This window comes from Melanostigma gelatinosum (assembly GCF_949748355.1).
Source record: "Melanostigma gelatinosum genome assembly, chromosome: 10".
In the NCBI taxonomy this organism is placed as follows: domain Eukaryota; kingdom Metazoa; phylum Chordata; class Actinopteri; order Perciformes; family Zoarcidae; genus Melanostigma; species Melanostigma gelatinosum.
The window spans coordinates 5843271-5861584 of NC_136643.1; the positions used below are offsets into that span (position 1 = coordinate 5843271).

The 18314-nt window shown below is 43.1% G+C and overlaps 2 protein-coding genes across 4 annotated transcripts in view; one reads left to right on the top strand and one right to left on the bottom strand.

Moving 5' to 3' along the window:
- Positions 1 to 10399, top strand: part of usp9 (ubiquitin specific peptidase 9) — a 43814-nt gene extending 33415 nt beyond the window's left edge. For all 3 annotated transcript variants that reach the window (XM_079277137.1, XM_079277139.1, XM_079277138.1), the window contains 12 exons: positions 105 to 861; positions 2609 to 2732; positions 2814 to 3039; positions 3257 to 3386; positions 3527 to 3712; positions 4003 to 4223; positions 4313 to 4401; positions 4504 to 4660; positions 5178 to 5390; positions 6069 to 6098; positions 7795 to 7893; positions 8241 to 10399. In XM_079277137.1, coding sequence (XP_079133263.1) covers positions 105 to 861; positions 2609 to 2732; positions 2814 to 3039; positions 3257 to 3386; positions 3527 to 3712; positions 4003 to 4223; positions 4313 to 4401; positions 4504 to 4660; positions 5178 to 5390; positions 6069 to 6098; positions 7795 to 7893; positions 8241 to 8513 — 2505 coding nt within the window. In that variant the 3' untranslated portion in view covers positions 8514 to 10399. The remainder of the gene's footprint in view (positions 1 to 104; positions 862 to 2608; positions 2733 to 2813; positions 3040 to 3256; positions 3387 to 3526; positions 3713 to 4002; positions 4224 to 4312; positions 4402 to 4503; positions 4661 to 5177; positions 5391 to 6068; positions 6099 to 7794; positions 7894 to 8240) is intronic.
- Positions 10400 to 12045: 1646 nt separating this feature from the next.
- On the bottom strand, positions 12046 to 15820 carry rpl8 (ribosomal protein L8). Its single transcript, XM_079276362.1, has 6 exons — positions 15769 to 15820; positions 14995 to 15138; positions 14741 to 14882; positions 13311 to 13529; positions 13069 to 13184; positions 12046 to 12242 (listed from the first exon to the last, which is right to left on the bottom strand). The coding sequence occupies exons 2-6, from the start codon at positions 15130 to 15132 to the stop codon at positions 12084 to 12086; spliced, it is 774 nt and encodes a 257-aa protein (XP_079132488.1). The 5' UTR covers positions 15133 to 15138; positions 15769 to 15820; the 3' UTR covers positions 12046 to 12083.
- Positions 15821 to 18314: the final 2494 nt, after the last annotated feature.

The window sequence follows — 18314 nt, forward strand, 5'->3', positions numbered from 1 at the left end:
ATAGAAGAGGCTGTAATGTGTCCCTCGGTTCAAAGCTTCCGTTTCCGTTGATTGGAGATTTACTTAAAGGGCCAGAGAGGTAACCTGTCCGCTCTCTTCTTCAGGTGGACACCGTGAAGCGCCTGCTGATAAAGAAGCTGCCGCCTGTACTGGCCATCCAACTGAAGCGTTTCGACTACGACTGGGAGAGGGAGTGCGCCATCAAGTTCAATGACTACTTTGAGTTCCCCAGGGAGCTGGACATGGAGCCGTACACGGTAGCTGGTGTGGCGAAGCTGGAGGGTGACGACGTCAACCCGGAGAACCAGGTGATCCAACAGAACGAGCCCTCCGAGCCCACGCCCACCGGCAGCTCCAAGTACCGCCTGGTTGGAGTGCTGGTCCACTCAGGCCAGGCCAGTGGCGGACACTACTATTCCTACATAATCCAGAGGAACGGGGGTGACGGCGAGAAGAACCGCTGGTACAAGTTTGACGACGGCGACGTGACCGAGTGCAAGATGGACGATGAGGAGGAGATGAAGAACCAGTGCTTCGGAGGAGAGTACATGGGCGAGGTGTTCGATCACATGATGAAGAGGATGTCGTACCGGAGGCAGAAGCGCTGGTGGAATGCCTACATCCTCTTCTATGAGCGCATGGACTCACTGGACAAGGACAGCGAGCTTGTCAAATACATCTCTGAGTTGACCATCTCCTCCACCAAGCCGCATCAGGTCAAGATGCCTGGTGTCATCGAGTGCAGCGTCCGCAAGCAGAACGTCCAATTCATGCACAACCGAATGCAATACAGCCTGGAATATTTCCAATTCATTAAGAAACTTCTGACCTGTAACAGTGTCTATTTAAACCCTCCTCCAGGTATGCCTCTTTCCTGAGTGTGTGCTGCTAATTCATGAATTTATTCATTCCGTGGATTATGTATTGTTGTATGTTAAAGTATTACAACTAAGTTAATCTAGTTAGCCAGTTAACCTCAACTCAAACCTTGGGTGAGGGGGGTTTGAGATTCACTTTTGAAACAAACTACAACAAAAACATCCACAAAAGCTGTCTAGTACAACAAATATCATGCTGGTAAATGATAGTTATGAACACAATCTGATGTTCCCATGCTGTGTAGCCATTTTTACTTATTCTATTTAACCAGGTATGTTCCCATTGAAGTTGAAAACTTCTGAATAAACTTGTAGGCAAAATGAGACAAACTATGCACAAGAAACCATATTAAGTAGGATAAAATAAGCTAATAACTGGCCGATCATTAACCACACAAGTAATTAGTATACATGTCTACAACATGTGTACGTACCTCAGGGACAGTATACCCGATAAGAAAACCATTGATGCCACGAACGGTTCAGCCCCTGCATGTGCGTCGTCGTGTGATTTGTCGTTGCTGCACAATATATCGACACTCCTCCAGTCATGACTGCACATCCAACACCCCCAGAGGGCTGCTTTGATCCTCAGCACAGTAATGAAGTCCACATCGTAGCTCCACTGTAGAGGTCAACGCTTCCCTCCTAAAGACATAGCAGCTGCCGTTATGATTGTATCGCTGATCTCTGGCCTGCGTGTCTGAACAAATGTATATATTCAAAGTGATGTAAATACACAGCATCCCAGTGGAAATAATTGGTGGTCAGTAGCATTTAGCACGGGCTTCCCAGAAATGCACTGCCTCTGTGAATGCATTATTAATGGAACCACAGCCCCGTAAAGTTTCACAGGAAAACACATGTTTGAGGGCAGTCATCTTTATGCTTTAGCTACTTTGTATCCAGTTGAGATATGCTTTAGATTTTCAGCAGCAGTAAAGATTTTAAAAAACAAATTTATGGTTGTAAGCAAGATTTTTAGACAATGAATGTTTGATTTGACATATTTTCTGGCCTTACTCAGAGATCACTTGACATTTGTTGGAGCATCCTCTGAGCCTTAACTCTTCTTCTTACTTTTTACTGGATTGAACAAGGATGAGACTTGGATTTTATCGACCATTCCGTGTCTTTTACGTCACTATTCATGATATGATGTAGATGTAGCACAGTCGCACAGTATTCGTGTACTGCAGCACATTGGATTTTGATTGAAACTGTGACCGAGGTTAAGCTGCCGACTGCTTTCTTTTAAGGATGTTTTCATCTGTGGCATTTTATTTATAGGCATCAAATTGGGGAGGCAAAAGACAAATTAGACTTTATTAACAACAAACACCCTTAAAGCAGAAAGTCTGCTCTATAACCTCGTAGTTATAATTTAATTTCAAACCCAGTGTGCTGGAGGACGGAGCCAAAACACAGGATGTGTGTCACTGCCCTCCTTGCAAACTGCAATGTACGTTCATGTATGCTGTGGCGTGTACTGTACATATCCACGCTAACCCTCCGTCTGGGTCATCACTATTCATGTCAAATCACTGCTCACAAGATTTACTCTTTGTAACAATTCACCGATCCAACAGCAAGTTAAATGAAACCTTTACATTGGTCCCTTGGTTAAGCATCATAGATTGTCAGCTCATGTTAAAGTACTTATCAGCAAATTACCAGGAAGATTGTCACTGTTTTTATAGTTTCTGTCCTTTTTTAAATTTTTTTATCAGGACAAGACCATCTTCTGCCAGAGGCAGAGGAGATTGCTATGATAAGTGCTCAGCTGGCTGCTAGGTTCCTCTTCAGCACAGGTTTTCACACCAAGAAAGTAGTACGGGGTCCCGCCAGCGACTGGTAAGCTCCGTCCGCCTCATGTTTTTGTTTTTCCGTTTCGTTGTTCTCTCTTAATCATATTCTCTTGGTCCTCCCCTCCAGGTATGACGCCCTCTGCATCCTGCTGAGACACAGTAAGAATGTACGCTATTGGTTTGCACACAAAGTCCTGTTTGCTTACCCCAACCGGTTCTCGGAGTACCTGCTCGAGTGCCCGAGCGCCGAGGTCCGCGGCGCGTTTGCCAAGCTCATAGTCTTCATCGCTCACTTCTCGCTGCAAGACGGCCCGTGCCCCTCCCCCACCGCCTCGCCCGGACCCTCCACTCAGGTTGGTGCCAGACTTCCGAGCTCTGTGGAGGGAAACACATTTTTTTTATTAGGACTCTCTGGAAGATACTTTGAAGCTGTTTTTGAATCATGAGTGTCCTGAAAGATAACTAAGGCAGTTTGCCTCACAGTTTATCACTGAGAGGTTTCTCGTCCTGTACTTTAGCTTGTTGTAACCCTGCTGCCGTGTGTCTATTTTTCCCATGTTTGTCTATCAGGGCGGCGATAACCTCAGTTTAAGTGACCACCTGTTGAGAGCCGTACTCAACCTGCTCAGAAGAGAGGTGTCTGAACACGGCCGTCACCTGCAGCAGTACTTCAACCTCTTTGTCATGTATGCCAATCTGGGTAAGAAGCACACGGCAATCGCACGGCTGACATGTACAGCTGTTGCTGTATCGTACGAGCAAGGTTTATGTAAAAATGTAATTAATAATTTGTCCTGGGACTTAAAATGCTGCTTTCTCAATCCCCCGTCCCATTTGCAGGACTGGCAGAAAAGACCCAGCTGTTGAAGCTGAACGTCCCTGCTACTTTCATGTTGGTCGCTCTGGACGAGGGTCCCGGCCCTCCCATTAAGTATCAGTACGCTGAGCTGGGCAAGCTCTACACTGTGGTCTCCCAGCTGGTCCGCTGCTGTGACGTCTCCTCACGCATGCAGTCCTCCATCAATGGTGAGTTGTTTTTTTTGTTTTCTTCTTTACTCTTCAGCCACACAAAATGTAATACGAACTCTGCAGATATGAGCCAGTAATAAATCAGGAAGCAGAGTTGGAGCCCAATGAGGATTTTCATCCTTGCTCAGAATCTACTGACTGACAAACCAGGCAGTCTGAGCCTCTGCGTTGTGTAGAGCTTGGAGCTGAGGGCTTTAATAGATAGAAACACCTATTTTTTGCCTTTTAATAACTACATGCATTTCAGATGACTTACTCTTAGTTCCTCCCCCTTTTACCCTCCCCAGGTAACCCTCCTCTCCCCAACCCGTATGGTGACACCATCTTGACGGCCCCGGTGATGCCGGTGCAGCAGCTGGTGGCGGAGATCTTGTTCGTGAGGACCAGCTACGTGAAGAAGATCATCGAGGACTGCAGCAACTCCGAGGAGACGGTGAAGCTGCTCCGCTTCAGCTGCTGGGAGAACCCTCAGTTCTCCTCCACCGTGCTCAGTGAGCTGCTCTGGCAGGTAACTGTTTCCACCGACTCTAATTCTGCAGCCGGCTCACTCGCATGTGTCCGCGGTCACTTCACATTATGCGTGTTGTGCGTGTGCAGGTGGCGTACTCCTACACCTATGAGCTGAGGCCTTACCTGGACTTGCTGCTACAGATCCTGCTCATCGAGGACTCCTGGCAGACACACAGGTCAGACCGATTGCACGGTGTTTAAAGTGCGAGTGCTGCATTGTTGTTGTTTTTGGGTGTGATCAGAGTTTATACGTCTTCTTTCCCCGTTTGCTCGTGTAGGATCCACAATGTGCTGAAGGGCATTCCTGATGACAGAGATGGGCTCTTTGACACCATCCAGCGCTCCAAGAACCACTACCAGAAACGGGCCTACCAGTGCATCAAGTGCATGGTGGCCCTCTTTAGCAACTGCTCCGTGGCTTACCAGATCCTCCAGGTACACTTAGTGACAGATGGAGCTCTATCTCTATCTCTCAGAGGAGCGGCTTGTCACTTAAAGGAACATTGTTGGACACAAACGTTCCCAGCTATAACGTTAATGCTAACTTCATGCTCATCGTCACACACACTATCTTGACTGGACAATCGCTAACGTACACTGGCGGTTTTCCTGTGCAGAGTGTCCCCTGCAGACACAATCTGCAGGGACACTGCAGCACAGTCCCCGCATTCAAGGCACTACTCTTGCTGGTTAACAATTCATGATCGATTAACGAGGGCCGGCTATCGGTCAGAAAAATAGTCCTGGTATTTCAATACTCGCTACACAGTTCTTGCTTCTCCACTGGTTTCAATCTCTCGGTAACACTAGCAAACATACATCCAAGAGTGACTGAATAAGAGCCAATGCTCTTTTTGCTCCTTTTTTTCTGTCAAATTTCCTGTTAATAAAACTCCTGCATTCAACAGGTGGAGCCGCGATTCTAATCCCCGTTTCCTTCTTGTGCACACAGAGCAACGGTGACCTGAAACGGAAGTGGACGTGGGCGGTGGAGTGGTTGGGGGATGAGCTGGAGAGGAGGCCGTACACGGGGAACCCCCAGTACACCTACAACAACTGGTCCCCTCCAGTCCAGAGCAACGAGACCTCCAACGGCTATTTCCTGGAGCGTTCGCACAGCGCACGTATGACACTCGCCAAGGCCTGTGAACTTTGTCCCGAGGAGGTAAACGGCATTGATATTGTCCCCGTCACACACACACACATTAAAGTGCACATTGACATTATCCTCCAGTCTTAGGGGCTGTGCTAAGGGACCAGTAGTGTATGAACCTGTGGGACACTGGATGTAGGTATACAGTGGAAAACATCTGTAGTTCATAACAGCTGTTCAAAATCGCTGTCTGACTTTGATGATTAAGTAAAACATACCTATATGGCAACGTGGAAACAATGGTGTACAGTAGAGACTGAGCCAGATGAGCTTTTACAATACGATCAGCTGTTAACTGGGTGTATACATGTGATAACACTGAAGGGGTTAATTAAGTACTGGATTGAACAGTTTAAATGATTCATTTCTATCATGTCTTTATAAATTGAATATGTTTGGGTTTCTTGGGCGTGTTGATTTTTCTGACTTTTGATAGAATCAATTATTTTTTTGGAGATAATAATTTTGAAATCTGACATTTATTAGATTCATTGGAGCCATTAATTGTTCCCAACAAGCCGTTAAATGTCGGCCCTAAGCTACAGCTATGACTATGTTTGCTATGCTGAATATGTTTTGTCTTGATTCATGGCTGCCGTTCACAATGCATAAAAATATCATTTGTTTTATTCTCACGTAAAATAAGTTTCTTGTATTTGACACACTTCTCCTGTAATATTCCATACACAGCTCAAGTGTACTCAGGGAAGCCCAGGGAAGGTCAGTATTTCCAGACACCACAACATAAAAGGAAGAAAATGAAAAATCTTTAATTTTTTATTTGTTTTATTAAAGAATCAGCAGAGAAACGATGAACAGTTGGCCAATGTTTAGATCACCAACACAGTCAACACTTTGTTTAGTTTCCTGTAGCTTAACCAGTCGTCAGTGGCAGAGGCTAGAAGCATTGTCATGTTGAGTCCTCGTAAATTTTCCCATTTTGTCGACTTGGCTCAATTTTCTTTTTGTACCCTTTTGATATGCATTTATGTGATACAAGTGTTGCATAAATACAGGAGATTCGAGTAAGGCTATACAAACTGCCAGATTGAAAATGACTTACACTTTGAGTTGTATTGTTGTTAACTTCTCAAATGATGCACACGATTTGCGAGCAACACAGATATTGACCAAAGATAAATGCCAAACAAAATTGCCCCCCCATCCCGATGTCCACCCGTACAGTAAAGAGAAGGACGGCTGCCTGTGAGACCACTTTGTTCTCCTGCTGGTCCTGTTGCTCAGACCCAGTGATTCGCCAAAGCCACATCACTGACATAGCTCAATCTAGCCTCTTTTTATTTATTTATTTTTTGCCCAATATTTGCTTCCTCCTCAACTCAAACTGTGATGCCGCCAGCCACCTGCATCTGACAGAAAGCTCTTAGCCTCATCTATACTTCAGTGATCATTAGTAAACGATATTTAAGCTGTGAGGTCACAGCTGTACTGTGCTTTAAGCCAGATTCTGTTCTCCATTAAGCCATCGTATCTAATGTATACAGCTAATATACTAGGTATTAATAGGCTTTCCCCCCCATTTTGGTAGTTACCGGTACTTGTTAGTTAGTTGGGAGAGCCACTCTAGAGAAATAGGACACAATTTGACAAAACAACCTCTTAACACAAGGTTGTCAATCTTTTAAATTTATTTTTTTTATTTAAATTAAATGAATGAATGAATGAATGAATGAATTTTATTTATATAGCGCTTTTCACAGACAGTACTATCACAAAGTGCTTAACAGAGCAGACATTTAAAAGCATAAAAAACACAATGTGACCCTATATATTCACGGATGTGAATCCGATTTTTAAAATGTTAAAAATCTCAAAGGCAGTAAAAATGTCAAGTTTTGATTGATAATAGCTAGATTGTGAAGTTATCTATTAGTACACAAACTTTTACATTCTACAGGATCTGTTGTATTTCCATGTTATATATATTTATATGTGCACATGTTAAACACAATACCATGACACATAGATACGTGATTAACAATTATTAAATGAGGCTGGTGTTTCATGACAGTAAGAAAAACATGGAATAATTTATCTCCAGCCTTTTGAAAGTGTTACACTGTAAACAGCCTAGAAAGGTGCATGTTCGCCTCCTGTTAGCCCTTTCTCTAAAGAATTAGCAGCAGGATGCTCTCAGGTGGAGAGTCCACACACACACACACACACTATCGAATACCATCTAAACCTCATTTTCTGGCTAGCCTAGTGCAGTTGGAAATTTGGCTTTCCTACACTACCCCACTCTCCACTTCACACTGAAAACCCAGGAGCTTAGCATTGCACCCACTGTTGTGTTCAGATAAAACTAGCGTTTCCTGCTGTGCATACTTTCTATAGAAGTGTCTGCTTAACTGTTGAGTTAATTTGCGATAACGTCTTTCTCGTGTCTGCTCAGGAGCCAGATGAACAGGAAGCACCTGATGATCAAGACTCCTCCCCACCCGAGGACACGTCTTTGTACCCGCACTCTCCTGGAACCGCTCAGTTTCAGCAGGTAGCGTGTCAGGGTTCACCTGTTCACCCGTTCACATGTTCACCTGTTCACCTGTTCACCCGTTCACATGTTCACCTGTTCACCCATTCACGTCCTCATGACAGGCGGTGACGTATGAAATGTGATGGGAGTAGGAACGTGGAAGGTGACTTTAAATCGTAGCCAGTCTCTCCAGTGACCATGGCAAAAAAGATCATTTGATGATTTTTATTTAACTTTTGATACACAGACGATATTTGTCGATACTATTAGTTTATTCATCACATTAGATGGATTACAATAGTTACGTTTGAATGTATTTAGTTAAACTGTTGAACTGATTTTCGTCCACTCCCCCCCCTGAACAGAACAACCACCCACATGGGCAGCCGTACACCGGGCCCGCTGCTCAGCACATGAACAACCCTCAGCGTCCCGGTCCTGCCTCTGCCCCGACTCCGGGCCCCGCCCAGACCACCCCCACACCAGGCCCTGGTCCCACTCCCGGCTCTGGTCCGCGAGCACAAGAGAACTGGGAGAGCACCGAGGAGGTCGCCCCGACCCCGGCTCCGACCCCAGCTCCGGCCCCCGTGCCCACCACCTCCTCCACTACCCCAGCGCCTGCCCTGCCTAAGGAGTAACGTCCCCCCTCTCTCCCCTCTGCTGTGCCTCGAGCCTCAATTGCCCTGCTCTCCTTCCTCTCATCCTTCGGTCAACAGAGCTCCTTGTCGGGCCCCTCTCTTTCTCGCTCTCTCTTTCACTCTCTTTCTCGCTCTCTCTTTCACTCTCTCTCTCGCTCTCCCCCCCCTCTCTCGCTCTCTCTCCGGACCCAGGGCAGGGCAGAGCCAGGGCTCCCATCCCCTCTCCAGGCCACCTCCGGGCGGCGCTCTCCCCTGGCCTGGGGCGGACTGACCGTGCGACATGGGGCCTGCTGGCGGCCGCAGAGGTCGAGGGGAGTGGACAAGAGTTCTACTGAAGAAAAAAACAAATTCACCCGGAGCTGACAATGCTGACGCGCTTGTCTACACGACGAAAAGGTGTACATAGTATGTTAATGTTTCTGACTGTTCAGATCCCCCAGTAGCATAACTCTGTGTGGTTTGCTGTTGGGAGATGTCGCAGATATTATGAAAAAAAAATGAAAAAAAAGTGGATATTATAAATAAGAAAAATGCCCCAAAAAACTGTAAGAAGACAACGACTCCTCTTTGTTTTATCACCCATGCTCAGCAGTAAAGTTTGTTCTACCATCGGATGGTTACTGGTCATTCAACTGTAGAAGGACGCATTGTTGTTATCATAATTATATTATTATTCTTAAGCTCCTTGGCAACCTTATGACCCATGCCAAATCAACTCACGAGCTGTGGTTGGTTTTAGTGTGATGGAATGGTTGGGTGGACTTTTACGGTGTTTTTGGTTGATGTGAAAAAGCAGTGATGCAACATTGTTCTGAAACTCATTGCCTTTCTTTTTCTTTTGTTTTGTTTTGTTCTGGTAATTAATTCAATCATTTTTGAAGCTCTAGTTAATATGCTGTAACATTTAGCATGGCTTCTCACCAGAATAGTGTAGCCCAAGGGAAGACTTGTGATCATAACAACCTAAAGCTGTTCTTAATCCACATCTCCAGAGGGGTGCTGTTACCCTGAGGTTATTTTGTTTGGGGTTTTTTTCTACTCATCTACCCTATCTACAAGGAGGGTGATATTTTGAACCAATGTATGAATAAGTGGCTTTTCAATTGCACATTATAATCCTCCAACTTCAACATTTGGCAGTCCGTTTTTTGGTGGGATAGACAGCTTAGCTTTCATCGTTAGGAATTCTGAAAAATGAAACATATGCAACAGAAGCGCTGCACCGGGGTCACCTGGTGTCGCATAGACTGTGTGGTTTGCTTCCGTCTCTTCAATAGAGCCTAGTCGTAGACAGACTCGGTGCCCATCGGCTGCCTTTCTGCCGTGGAGCTGGTCGGCTTCAGTGAGACCCCTCGCCCTGTGGCTCCACGGAGAACAGGTCCCACAGCAGTACCGTAAGAATAGCGGCTGGTTAGTCATGTTGCAACTTGAGCTAATTTGTAATTCTGTAGGAGTAAAAGGTAAACATCAGTAAATACTGTATTTAATTGGTAACTTGAATGCATGTATTTTTTTGAATTTGTTTGAATTTTTTTTTTTTGTCTAAAACATACCAAATACTCCTGCAAATGAAAATATTCTGCCCATCGTATTATATTTAAATATTTTGCTCTTATTTTATAGAATTTATTTTGTTGTATTTCACAAAAAAAAATAGAATTTGATTTAAGAGGAACATTTTCGTCCTTGTGTTATTTTTAAAGGAGATATTGACTGTACAGAGTTCTGCGCCCTGTTTTTTGCCGACTTTTGTTTTGGCCATGGTGTGACGGTGAATTCTGGAGCTACAGTCGCGATGTGGACTTTCACTTTGTGAGGTTTTTTGTGCACAGAAATATAACAAAAAAAGCATTGCGCCCTTAGCAAATAAAGAACATGGAATCTTGCCCGTGTCTCATTTTTACTTGTGGACAACAACCAAGCGTTTGTCAACGTTCTTCCACAAAGCATGCAGCTATACACACAAACTATATTTAAATTTTTTTATTAACCAAGTTTGGAAGATGTGTGTGGTTTGTTGTTTCTGCATCTGATAATTTGGGTTGAGGTTATTAGGTACACCTAGCTAAAACCAATCTGTTATTTTAGAGGATGTAGTTTGTGCTGCAGTTGAACTCATTTATCCTGCCTCCATTGATCTAAGTGGGGTGGACAGAATAACAGAAATAACTCATAATGTAATTCAGTTCAGAGCACGACAAACTACATCCTCCAAATCAGTAACTGTTGTGAAGGTAGAATGTATCGCAGTACTGTTGGATTAGACTGTTGGTTTTAGTTCGGTGTACCTAATAAACGGGCATAAATTAGTGTTTCTGTAGACGTGACCGTGTAGACCAGCCTGCAAGTTTTGAACTCAGGACGTCAACCCTTCAATACAGCCTTTGAAAGATGTACCTGCCACTGAGTTGCATTATGGGAAATGTAGGAACCAGTGTTTCTGGAGTTACGACAGGCCTGAAGTCACGATGTCGCTGCTGCTTCAACTTTGACCGTTTTTTTTTTAAAGGTCTGTCTCTTTGGAGAGCCTCAGCATTATTGATGTGACATGGATTTTATCTTCGTTCCCAACTCGAGGGGGGTGGGGCAGCCTTCAATTGGATCCCCAACTGGGACGTGTCACGTGTCGAAGTGTACCTGCTCCCCGGGCGCCTGTCATTGGCAGCCAACTGCTCCCGATATACAGGGATGGGTCAAATGCAGAGAAAAATGTCCCCCTTAAAGGGATAAAGATAGTATAAATTCTATTCTAATGCTTCCGTCATATCTTTTTCAGTTTTTCTTGCTGGAGAACTTCTGCATGTCTAAAATACCTTCAAAAAGGAAAACAATCTCCTCACTTTGTTCCACAAAGAGATCTTAATCTTTGAGTGGCTCACAATTTTCCAAATAAACTTTGGAATGTCTGCACTTTTAAATCTGCTTACGAATAGATCCATCACTGGCATGAGGGGGGACACAAACCTCAGACTAGTGTACTAGTTTAAAAATTGTACCTCAACATTCCTTCAAACGGCTGTAGTTCATGCTTTTCTAGTGTTGAACAGTACATAATCTAAACCAGCTACTGGTGTAATCCTCCAATATCTCAACAGATGAACGAGGTTTTGCGACATTGTCCTGTATCAGTCTGAGCTATATGTATCCAATACTATCCTCAAAATGAAAGGTTACCTGCTGTAATAGTGTGGTTTGTGTAGTAGCCAACATCATAGTCTCTGGTTTTGTAATTCTCTTAAAGTCAATCTTTTTAATGTAAAAAAACCCAACCCTTAGAAACCACAAACCCATTTCATATTACAACTGTAAATAAATCCTATTTGTCCATCTGGAAGCAGAAACTTGTTTTGTGTTCGTAGTACACTTGAAATAGAAAAACAGGTGATTGAATAAAGTGGAGCTGCTGTTAAAATCAGTTGTGCCGATGATTTAACTAGCTAAACAGAGTTCAATCATTACTTTCGTGATTATCTACAAGGTGTTTTGTTAATCTGTCCCGTGTTTGGACCCAGAAATGAACAAACTGAACAGATTCTTTTGAAACACGTTTTATTATCAAGAAAGTCAGATTTAGTTCTCCTTCTCCTGGACGGTCTTTGTTCCGCGCAGTCTGCCTGTACGACGGGCAGCAATGAGACCGACCTTGCGACCAGCAGGTGCATCCCTCCTGATTGTTGAGGGTTTGCCAATATGCTGATGGTTACCACCACCGAAGGGATGCTCAACGGGCTGTACAGAGAGAAGAAAATGGACATTAGTCAGAGGAACCATCATTTGTTCTTGTGATGGAACAAAAATAAACTTCCTTCTCTCCCCTTGCCTTGTTTTCAGTGCAGAAAATGTGCATAATATTAGCTCCAGACACCCGGCATCAAACAAGCTTGTATTTAGTGAGTGGTTATATTTTACAGTCACAAGCTGCTTCACTTTGAGAGACATTTGTTTTTTAAAATGAAGACCCTCACAAGGGTGAAACCAACACCATCCTATTAGGTAAAAAAGTTTAGTGGTCCACCCCTCTAACACGCGTCTACGTTACGACCATGTCAGCACCACCTTCTACATAGACGAGCAGTCTGACCCACGTCACACATCAAAATGTTCTTGATTTAACACGTGCAATGTCTGAAAAACTCTTGTAACTTCTTCAAGATAAAAAAAAAAAAACAGGTTTGGAAAACAGTTCCCATTCGCACTTGAGGGGAGCCATGTAGAAATGACAAGACGTTAAAGCCTTATGGTCACCTCCTCCTCTTGAAACATCCCCTTCTCCAGATTCTGATACGCTGCAAAACATGGCCTACCAATAAAGCTGTTTGATGGGACCAACAACAAATAAATGCAAATTCCAGTGATAGCTCTTCCCACTGGAACGATCTATTTTGCAAAATATGAACCAAATAAAATGCGTTCATACGTGCACCCACTAAGTCAAGATTGCCATCTGTCTACACATCATCTATCACTTCTCTCAGCTGTTCCTCATCCTTAGTGGACTTCAGAAAATCAGTTGCGTCGCAGATAACATAGCTACAGTGTGCTCGTGTTCACTTACATTCATGGCCACACCACGGACACGTGGCCAGCAGTTCCTCTTGGCCTTGTACTTGTGGTAGGCACGACCAGCCTTTAGGATGGGCTTGTCAATACGACCACCTCCGGCAACCACACCTTTAACAAACGCACACAAAGAGAGCAGAGCTGGTCAGAAAATGCACCGATACACTCATATTCTGCTGATAGTCACTTTACGTCCAAGTGTCAACATCAGCTCCGCAAGACACTGAGGCTCCTTACCGACAACTGCTCTGTTGGCAGAGGAGATGACTTTCTTGGAGCCTGAGGGCAGCTTCACTCTGGACTTCTTGGTCTCGGGGTTGTGGGAGATAACGGTGGCGTAGTTTCCTGATGCGCGGGCCAGCTTGCCTCTGTCACCGGGCTTCTCCTCCAGACAGCAGATGATGGTTCCCTCGGGCATTGTGCCAACGGGCAGGACATTGCCGATGTTCAGCTGAGCTGTGGAATTAAAAAAAATATATTTTTTAAAGGCACGGGCTTCACACTGAAACATCGTACACTTCCACCCAACAATGTGACCTCAATTTCACTGGTTTCCAAGAACCCATTTCTGTCCTTATTCTAACAATCCCATCGCACAACTTTGAAATGGTGCTCCGATCGCCATCAGCTGATGATCATTCTAAGAAGTTTGATTGGTCGTCTCTATAAAAGGCCAATCGGATGACGCACCGATTCTAAGTTCAAACATGTTCAATACTCATTTACTTGCTTTCTCTCCTGCTCAGAGCGACACAGCTGAAGACACATGCATGCGAAGGCCCGGCACCGCGGAGCTCCACAGCCGGCTCGTCATCTGCACCAATAGTTTCTGTGCCTCACTGATCTATTTTTTCCATGAGCTAATCTGGCAAGAAACCACACTGCTAGTTAAAAATATAAAAAGATATATTTTATACGACATAAACGAATGCTTGCCTACCCTTTTTAATGTTCCTGTCCAGAGAGAATCAAGCAGACAAAGAGCAGAATCGCTTATTGACCGGCGTGGAGAAATTACTCCAAACAGACCCCGTGATCCGATTAGACTATACTGCTCCCCGTTGATCGGCACCAAAAATCATGATCAGAGCACCCTTACTACTTTGGATGCAACTCCCTGTAGGCTGCCACATGAAAGACTGAATGTAAACATGAGATTCACTCATGTTAAAAGGATTTTGAGGCATCATAACAGCATACAGAGCCAACAGAAAGATGCCACAGATGCAGTGAAATTTGTCCGAAATGTTTCTATTTCAAACCCCGTTGGGACTCCAGGATTAATAGGAACGCATTTAAAACACTGAAGGTGAACTAAATTCACCAAAATGGTTACTATCCAAATGTGCTGACAATTTCAATATTTTTAAGCCTTCAAAATATTTTTTCCATTAACATTGTGACTGCAATCTCACCAAGTCGGCCAGATTAACATTTCCGAAAAACTTAAAATGGTCGTGAATTTACTTTGAGTTTAACATTAAAGCAAAAATAGGTTTTCAAATCCATCGCTTTATGGCGTGCAAGCATAACAAATGCATCTATAATGACCCTGTCACATGTGAACCACGTTGGGAGTGCTAGGACAGCAGACTGGTCCAAACAATTGAGGTACTGTGTTCATCTGCCTCATGCTGATCCAGGAGAGTCTACTTTCAGCCTCGTACCCTTCTTGCCGCAGTAGATGAACTGTCCGGTGTGGATGCCCTCGGCAGCGATGAAGAGCTCCGTCCTCTTCTTGAATCGGTACGGGTCACGGAAGGCCACTTTGGCCAGGGGAGCACCACGGCCAGGGTCGTGGATAATATCCTGAGAGAGGGTAGACCACCATCGGAAAACAACGTCAGTCTGCATTCACCAACAAGTATGAGGACTTCAATCTGCTCCTATAAAACGTGTCTGAGTGCTAAACTAACTTTACCTTCACGATCCCCTTGATGTAACCATGGCGTTCAGCAAAGTCGATGTGACGGAGTTTAGCGGCACCTTTCCTGTGCTTGGTGTGGGCTTTGAACACGGAGCCCGCACCTTTTCTCTGTCCCCTGATCACACGTCCCATCGTGTACTGAAACAAGACCATAAGACAGCGTTATTTACCAGCTGGGCATGCGAGTGCTGGCTTTGAGGCCTGTGGCTAATGCTAACGGCTAATTATAGACTTCATTCAACAAGTTCACTTTCTGAAGGGAAGCTTATTAAGCAGCCATGACAGGAGTTTGCTAAACAGCAGTTAAGAGCAACTTTAACCTGATGTTCCAAACTAAATGTTTCATTTAGAAGCTATCCTCAGCATAGCAAGCTAGCCACCGTGACCTCCTAATGTATGCTAACGTCACGGTATACAGCGGGATATCTTTTGACAGTAACGGCGCAACTTGCTGTAAATGTACTGGCAGTTGTAAATACATAGAAATTAAATATAACTTGTGTAAACGGCTCACTTAAAAGGTAAAACACAGACCCTTCCCGCTTGTAGCGGCTACCGGCCTTTTAGCCGTTATGGCACCATGTTATCACGGAGCTACTCACAACCACAATTAAATGCTTCAAAACATGTCTACCAATAAAATATTCAGTACAACTTATTCTCATACATTTAGCGAATATTTAGATCTGTTGTATTACAGTGGATGAACGAACAAAATCATGATATAGAGCAGATTTTAGGATGGGAATGAGACTGTAGATGTCATACCTAAACTCCGTTGACGGAAAGAGGAAGTGCAAGGGAGAAGCGGGGGTTTTCTTCCGGATAAATCACCGCGGTGGATGATGGGAGTTGGTGTACGTTGGTCTACGTTGTGTAACTTCTTGAAATATTTCAACCCTAGAAACAAGTTAATTTTTTTCCTGAAAAAACTGTAAAAAAAGATAGGTATAGTCCGAGAGCAATCACTCCATCGCTACAATTTTTTCCACATTTGTTTGCTATTTTACAAATAAAGCCAGTATAATAGAGGGTAACCAGAACATCCTGAAGTCTTACATCATTGTAAACCTATAATCTATCTATACCAGTCACATTTGAATTACGCTAAGGACAACATCATCTAATATAACAGCTGCAATATGGCAAATTCTGAATGCCTCAAATGCCCGATAACTAACTTCCTATCTGATGGGCCTTTGGATGCGCTTGTTTGAATTTTTGCGGTCGATTCATTCATGTCACAGATAACAAAACCAAACTGAAATCATTAAAACCCCCAAACAAAATAACCTCAGGGTAACAGCACCCCTCTGGAGATGTGGATTAAGAAGCTTTAAAAATGATATATTACATGAATAACAACAACAACAACATTTCTTATCAGAATACATTTAACTTGTTGTTGTTTATTTCTGATAAAGCAGAAATACAAAACAATACAAAAACCTTCTCTAGGTTTATGTTTGAACTTGCATTGTGATACAAGTGATTAAAAAATATTTTGCCATGCATGAAACACTGGATTGTGACCTGAATTGTTCCTCATTAAAGCCATGTATGAATTTGTAGGAGAACAACCTCAATGTTGCGTTAAACATTTGGGAGCTTTAGCTCTGTCATCAGACTAGCTGAGGTTTTAGGTGCTTTTCATGGAGCAAAATCACAGCTGAAGCTACAAACTGCAGCTGTGATTTAGCATCAACACTGGAGAGATCAGCTGAAGCCACTAGATGTCACTGCAGGTGTAAACAGATCCTGCTGCACGCTGGTTTTCAGAGGAGATTCAGAACTTCTGAATCTTTCAATATTTAACCACCTAATGGAGGACAAGTTATTATACTGTCCAACTAATGTAATGTCATTTCATTATACTCAAAAAAGAAAAAGACATATGCTTCAGTTGATGTTTGATGCCAAGATTAGGGTTACTGACTATCTGTCAAACTGAAGCGGTCGATTCATTCAGGTCACAGATAATAAAACCAAACTGAAATCATTAAAACATTGTATTGTATGACTGATTCCCACTGCAGTTTTAATGTAAGCAAGATGACATATTATTGATACTATAGATTAAGTGTTATGGGTATGACGTACTTACGTAAAAAAATATATATATAAACCTGATGTTTGTGATTATCAAAAGTGCAGCTCCTGATATATTGTTTGAGAGGCATTTCTGAATATTTCCTTCCAGGAATTAGTGTTTATGGTGCAAAGTAAAAACAAAACTAATTGCAGTTTTCCAAAGTAAATGAACTCAGAGCATTGTGTGAAGTTGTCTGAATGATGAATCGTTATGTGTCCAGTTTAGCTGAACGTATGTCAGAAGAGAACGTAGTTATTTGCTGTTACCTCTAAATCAGATTTACATTTTAGAGCTTTGAGGGAAGATAATAACCACTGCTGGAACACATTTGTAATCCCCCATCATTAATGTGCTAAACTGGTCTAAAAGAATATGAAACAAGTTACGAATCGTTATGCTTGGTGAACGTTTCTCGAGGCTACGCTTCCATTCTTTATATTATCAGTGATCTCAGGCCAATAGATCAGTAATTATTTTTCCACAACCTTTACTTGTAGCTCAAAGACATTCATGACATCTTACAGTTGGTCTGCCAGAAGAGTCTCTACAACACCGGAGCAGAGCCTGCAATGAAGCAATTTAACGATATCTGTCTGACTTTGTGCAATATTTGTTGAAATTATTTATTTTTTGGAACAATTGTTCCTTTTTATTTGTTTAGTCATCATGTTGGCTAAAGGTAACTTTGTCCTCGAACACAAAACCTGAATCATTCAATATTCCACATCGGTAGTGACTGTGTTAATCAGCTATTTAAAAAAAATGAGGGAGCTATATAGAAGCAAATATTTTACATTCGACAATTTTAATTATATTATATTTAATTTTATAATATGAACTGTTAGCTATTGGGTCAGTTTTAATCGTTAATAACTAGGTTATGACCAGGTAAAAAAAATGGTGGTTATTAATCCTTTCAGATTACAATATATTATTACTTTGATTTTACTCGGTTGGCAAGTCTTAGTCATTTCTTGATATGTAAATGAATATCTGTCAATAAAGTAGTGAGGACATTTTTCTTTGGATGAGATGTTGCAGGAGTTTCTGCAGAGGCAAATGAAGATGAGACGCATCACGAAACAGAAAAAATCTGTCCAACAATGTTTTATCATACATTAACCGTCCATCAACCCTCTTACTCGCTCACACGCATGCACGCACGTGAAAGTCAGTGAAAGTCATGGAAACCGAACGGTGACGCTCTACCGAGGTTACCTCA

Excerpts from the sequence above, each read along its gene's own strand:
- rpl8 (XM_079276362.1), bottom strand. The coding sequence starts at position 15,132 with ATGGGACGTGTGATCAGGGGACAGAGAAAAGGTGCGGGCTCCGTGTTC. Across the intron at positions 13,530-14,740 it reads CATCTACTGCGGCAAGAAGG|CTCAGCTGAACATCGGCAAT; the intron begins GTACGAGGCTGA and ends TTAATTCCACAG. Across the intron at positions 12,243-13,068 it reads TCCGTGGTGTGGCCATGAAT|CCCGTTGAGCATCCCTTCGG; the intron begins GTAAGTGAACAC and ends CTCTCTGTACAG.